Source organism: Lolium perenne, chromosome 3 (assembly GCF_019359855.2).
Source record: "Lolium perenne isolate Kyuss_39 chromosome 3, Kyuss_2.0, whole genome shotgun sequence".
NCBI classification, from domain to species: domain Eukaryota; kingdom Viridiplantae; phylum Streptophyta; class Magnoliopsida; order Poales; family Poaceae; genus Lolium; species Lolium perenne.
This window is the reverse complement of record NC_067246.2, coordinates 319,511,211-319,516,203: the sequence shown is the minus strand read 5'-3', so window position 1 is coordinate 319,516,203 and position 4,993 is coordinate 319,511,211. Positions and strand designations below refer to the sequence as shown.

At 42.6% G+C, this 4,993-nt stretch overlaps 1 protein-coding gene across 1 annotated transcript; it reads left to right on the top strand.

Moving 5' to 3' along the window:
- Window positions 1-2,436: 2,436 nt before the first annotated feature.
- On the top strand, window positions 2,437-4,766 carry LOC127345611 (protein DETOXIFICATION 16). The gene is made up of 7 exons (XM_051372101.2): window positions 2,437-3,276; window positions 3,368-3,454; window positions 3,646-3,702; window positions 3,781-4,019; window positions 4,102-4,220; window positions 4,329-4,415; window positions 4,500-4,766. Exons 1-7 carry the CDS (start codon window positions 2,489-2,491, stop codon window positions 4,548-4,550), a joined length of 1,428 nt encoding a protein of 475 aa, XP_051228061.1. The 5' UTR covers window positions 2,437-2,488; the 3' UTR covers window positions 4,551-4,766.
- Window positions 4,767-4,993: the final 227 nt, after the last annotated feature.

The window sequence follows — 4,993 nt, the reverse complement described above, 5'->3', positions numbered from 1 at the left end:
CAGCTGAAGACTATTGAATCAGGTGCTAATTCTTAGTGTCCTAGTTGTCACCATCATATGAGCTGTAATATCATGGTTGAACATGTTGTCTTCTTTGGTTGATGCAAATATAGTTGTGATCAAGGTCTTGCTGACATGTGTGGTTGCATGAAATCTCTGCTTGTTTAATACCCTTTCATGCTGAAGGGAGGGGCTGTGTGTGTAGATGCTAGAATTATGAATCATTTTGATGTGCACTTGAAAGGTGAGCTAACTAGCTGGAGAATATTTTGCACTTTTATCTACTGGTGTTCTTAGCACTTGCTAGTTAGCGATTTACCTGCCTCATGCCTCTGTTTTATTGAACTGGAGAATTATTTTGCTTTATTTTGTTTAGTTTTGTTCATAGCACTTACTAGTAAGCAATCTACTTGTGTTCATTGCACTTTCTAGTTAGCAATCGACCTGCCTCATGTCTCTGTTTGAACTGAAGAATTGATTTGCTTTTTTATCTATGTCTTTATTTTTTTTTCTTTTGAGAGATTATTTAGTGCTCTTCTCAATGTTGAAACCCATATTTTAGCAATCGAAATGTGTTTCTGGTTTCTGTTCTAGGTGAAGTTTATATGTAGCAGATTACCCTCCCGATTTGTTGGCTTACTACTCGTTACATCGGATGGTTGTGTTGCTATGGTCCAAATTTTCAGTCAAAAGGTCTGTTGCGAATCTATTTGAAATCCTCCCCATCTGGTTCGATATTGCAATGTTTGCTAAAATTCTGTTTTTCAGCTGCATTGTATGGAATTATATGCGTATCATTTTTTATCTAGTAGTGTTTTTAGCACTTACTAGTTATTGATTCACCTGCCTCATGCCTCTGAACTGGAGAATAATTTTGCTTTTATTTTGTCTAGTTGTGTTCTTAGCGCTTACTAGTTAGCAATCTACCTGCCTCATGTATCTGTTTCTTGAACTGAATAAATGATTTTGCAATTTTATCTAGGTCTTTATTTTTAATTTTTGACAGATTATTTAGTGCTATTGTCAATGTTGGACACCCATTTTTTAGCAATCTACATGTCTTGCCTGATTCTATTTTAGCTGAAGTTTAAATGTGGTAGATTTCCTCCTGATTTGTTCGCTTACTACTCGTTACATCGGATGAAAGGTTTGGTATGGTCCAAGTTTCCAGTCAACAACTCTGTTGCAAATCATTTCTGAAATCCTGTCACTCCGGTTTGGTATTGAAATGTTTTGTTATAATTCCGTCTTTCAGTTGCATTGTTCGGGATTATGTGTATCATTTCACTTTATCTGCTAAACATTTCATAGAACTAGCGTTTCATGTGATGTTCAATTATAACATAAGCTGATAAAATTAAACTTGTACTGATAAGCATAAGAAAGGGATGTCCTTGTCAGGCCTGGTTCCACATTCTGCTCGTCTTCAGGATTACCATTTTCATTATATTTTTCTTTGTTACCGGCGTAAGGCCACGTGGAGTAACGCTGGTTGAAAAGTTACCAGGAATAAAAGTTTCATGTGATGTTCCATTATATATAACATAAAGTTTAAAAGTCATTCTGATTATATTTTACTAGGTGTATTTATGGTCCATTGAGGGTTATTTGCTCAGCTGCCCACATCACTTTAGGCTACCAATGTTCTGCTTCCATTGCATGCGTGTGTGAGATAAATGTACTGCCCACAAAATATTTGGATTGTGAGTTGAATTTTACACTAACGATGATGTATACAAGTTCAACACCTAGACTGATATACTGCAGTGTGTGATTAATCTGAAGCCAGCCAAATGTTGGTTCATCTTAAACTGTATTCTCTGCTTAGCATTGGACCGTTAAGCGTTCATGTCTGTGCAAACTCCGTTGAAATATAGAAGATGTTTTAACCTTTCATAAGGGAGCAAGAGAATTGGAGTTCATTCCCAGTTTCCCATTTAACACATGTGTTTGTTTTTTGTGCTTAACAAAATGTGCCTAGTGGATTCTGTGTATGTACTCGCATGCATCGTCTACTTCAGATTCTTGTCCGTACGTATCTGTATATTATGTTAATCAACGAGTTGCTTTGACCTCTGATTTGTTCACATGCACCCCAAAGCTAGACGTGGCTGCCAAGTTCCATGTCATATTGTAATGTGCTGTTTGGAGTACTGAAGGTCTCAATCGCCTCTGTTTCTTTTCGATCGCAACATGTTATATATTCAGTACTCTAGTGTCGTCAGACACATTTTGACGGAGAGGAACAAGCTCCTCGTTCCATAAAACGTCCACATCTGTCGCTCCACACCGCCTGTAATGCTTGGCAGCCACGCTTAACGTATCAGCTAGCATCAGTCAAAGCACTGAACAAAAATCTATATAGATGCAGGTGCTAGGCAGTTTCCACAGATTATATTGTACTAGTTCCCTATAAATACCCTCCATCCATCTCCCCCTGCTTCCTCACCATCTCGTTACTCAAAGACCACAACTAGAGCTCACAAGAATGCAGAAATCAAGCGTACAGGAGCCCCTGCTCGTAACTGGACCCAAGAAGTGCGACGAGAATGCCGCGGCAGCGGAGGTGAAGCGGCTTGTGTGGCTGGCGGGGCCGTTGGTGGCAAGCGGCATCTTCCAGTGCGCTCTGCAGCTGGTGTCCGTGATGTTCGTGGGCCATCTCGGCGAGCTTCCCCTCGCCGGCGCCTCTCTCGCCACCTCCCTCGCCAACGTCACCGGCTTCAGCTTTCTCGTCGGCATGTCGAGCGCGCTGGACACGCTGTGCGGGCAGGCGTTCGGCGCGCGGCAGTACCACCTCCTCGGCGTGTACAAGCAGCGGGCGATGCTGGTGCTCGCGCTGGCCTGCGTCCCCATCGTCGTCGTGTGGGCCAACACCACCAGGATCCTACTGCTCCTCGGCCAGGACCGGTCCATCGCCGCCGAGGCCGGCGCCTATGCGTGGTTGCTCGTCCCGTCGCTCGTCCCCTACGTGCCTCTCGTCTGCCACATCCGCTTCCTACAGACGCAGAGCATCGTCGTGCCGGTGATGGCAAGCTCCGCCGCCACGGCGCTCAGCCACGTCCTAGTGTGCTGGGCGCTGGTGCACAAGGCCGGCATGGGGAGCAAAGGCGCGGCGCTCAGCAACACCGTCTCCTCCTGCATCAACCTGGCTCTACTGAGCCTGTACACGAGGCTGTCGGGAGCTTGCAAGAGAACGTGGACTGGGTTCTCCATGGAGGCCTTCAAGGAGCTGCGACAGTTTGCAGGGCTCGCATTCCCATCGGCAATGATGCTTTGGTGAGACATATCAAACAACTTGCATATCATCTTTCTTGGTCAGCACATATGTACAAGTTGATTTAATTAACTAATCAATGAAAAATTGCAGTTTGGAGTGGTGGTCGTTTGAACTGCTTGTGCTGCTCTCTGGTCTTCTGCCTAATCCTGAACTTGAGACGTCAGTATTGTCCATATGGTAATTAAACTACTGTACATTATTTGCATGTACTACGGACAATCTCTGTCCTCAGCTATATAATTCTTGCCATGGTTTTAGTTTTAGTTCACACTAAAACCACGACAAAAATTATGGAACAGGGAGAGTACATCTCAACAGAACTCTTGTTCTTTCCTTCTTTCTAAGTTGTGCACTGTTGGATTCTGCAGTCTTAATACGGGCTCTCTCATGTTCATGGTGCCAGCTGGTCTCTGCACAGCCATAAGGTACCCTAAGGTTCACAAACACAATGTGCAATTCTTTCTCCCATCTATATGCTGATCGGCCTTTTCCTGAATATACAGTACACGCGTTTCCAATGAACTTGGTGCCGGTAAGCCTGAGGCAGCGAAGCTAGCGACAAGAGTAGTCGTATGTATGGCCTTGTGTGGAGGCTTGGTCATGTCTGTTGCAATGATTCTACTACGCAAATTCTGGGGCTATTTGTACAGCAATGAGGAGGAAGTTGTCACATATATTGCCCGGATGATACCAGTTCTTGCGATATCCTTCTTTATAGATGGAATCCATACTTCTCTTTCAGGTACGAGCATATAAAATTGAAAGACCCTGACATTGCCAGATAGAACATGCATGGTGACATGATAATGAACTGTACATTTCAGGTGTGATAACTGGATGTGGTGAGCAGAAGATTGGTGCTCGTGTCAATCTCGCCGCGTTCTACTTGGCAGGCATCCCCTTGGCCGTGTTTCTTGCATTTGTCCTGCATCTGAATGGAATGGTACGTACTATGTCCTCATCCAAAGTACTACCCATCTTAGAATTAACTTCTTGCTTCACTGGCTGCATGAATACATATCAAATACCAATTTTGTCGTGCTTTCAACAGGGTCTTTGGCTCGGCATAGTTTGTGGTAGTCTCACAAAGCTTTTGTTGCTCGTGTGGATCGTACTTTCAATAAACTGGGAAAAAGAAGTAAGAACTTGCAACTTTTATGTGACCATACATTTTCCTTTGGGCAACAATATCTGATGTATCTTCTTTTCTATTTGAACTCAGGCAATTAAAGCAAAAGACATGGTCTTACAATCTTCTCACCCGGTTGCTTGAGGATACAATATAATGCTGCAAAATTGCATTTGGTGATACGACTAAACACACAAGAGACCGAAAAACTATTGGTATATAGTTAAGCCCTTCAGTTTTGAAGGCCGGAGAAAAATGTAAAGATTGCAGACTAAGATTATCAATTGACCATAATGTTAGATATTTTCAGTATTTTTTGTAAGGATATGTTCATTTTAATTTTGAATGTTCCTATGAGGATGCGTAGAAGGTTTTCTTTAAGGAATCACATAATGACACCATACCCGTAGAGATCGGATTTTTGGCTTTGAGTTTCAACAATTCAAAATTGCAATGGACTTTTGAAAACTTCTAACATTCACATATTTACATCAAAATCTATAAAGTTCCAAGATCATTCAATTTATAGGCTGCGCAGAACGGCACATGTGGTGAATTAAAAAGCAAACAACATCATTGCACAGAAC

Coding starts and splice junctions, on each gene's coding strand:
- LOC127345611 (XM_051372101.2), top strand. CDS start 2,489: ATGCAGAAATCAAGCGTACAGGAGCCCCTGCTCGTAACTGGACCCAAG. Junction 3,455..3,645: donor ACGTCAGTATTGTCCATATG/GTAATTAAACTA, acceptor TGGATTCTGCAG/TCTTAATACGGGCTCTCTCA. Junction 4,221..4,328: donor TCCTGCATCTGAATGGAATG/GTACGTACTATG, acceptor TGCTTTCAACAG/GGTCTTTGGCTCGGCATAGT.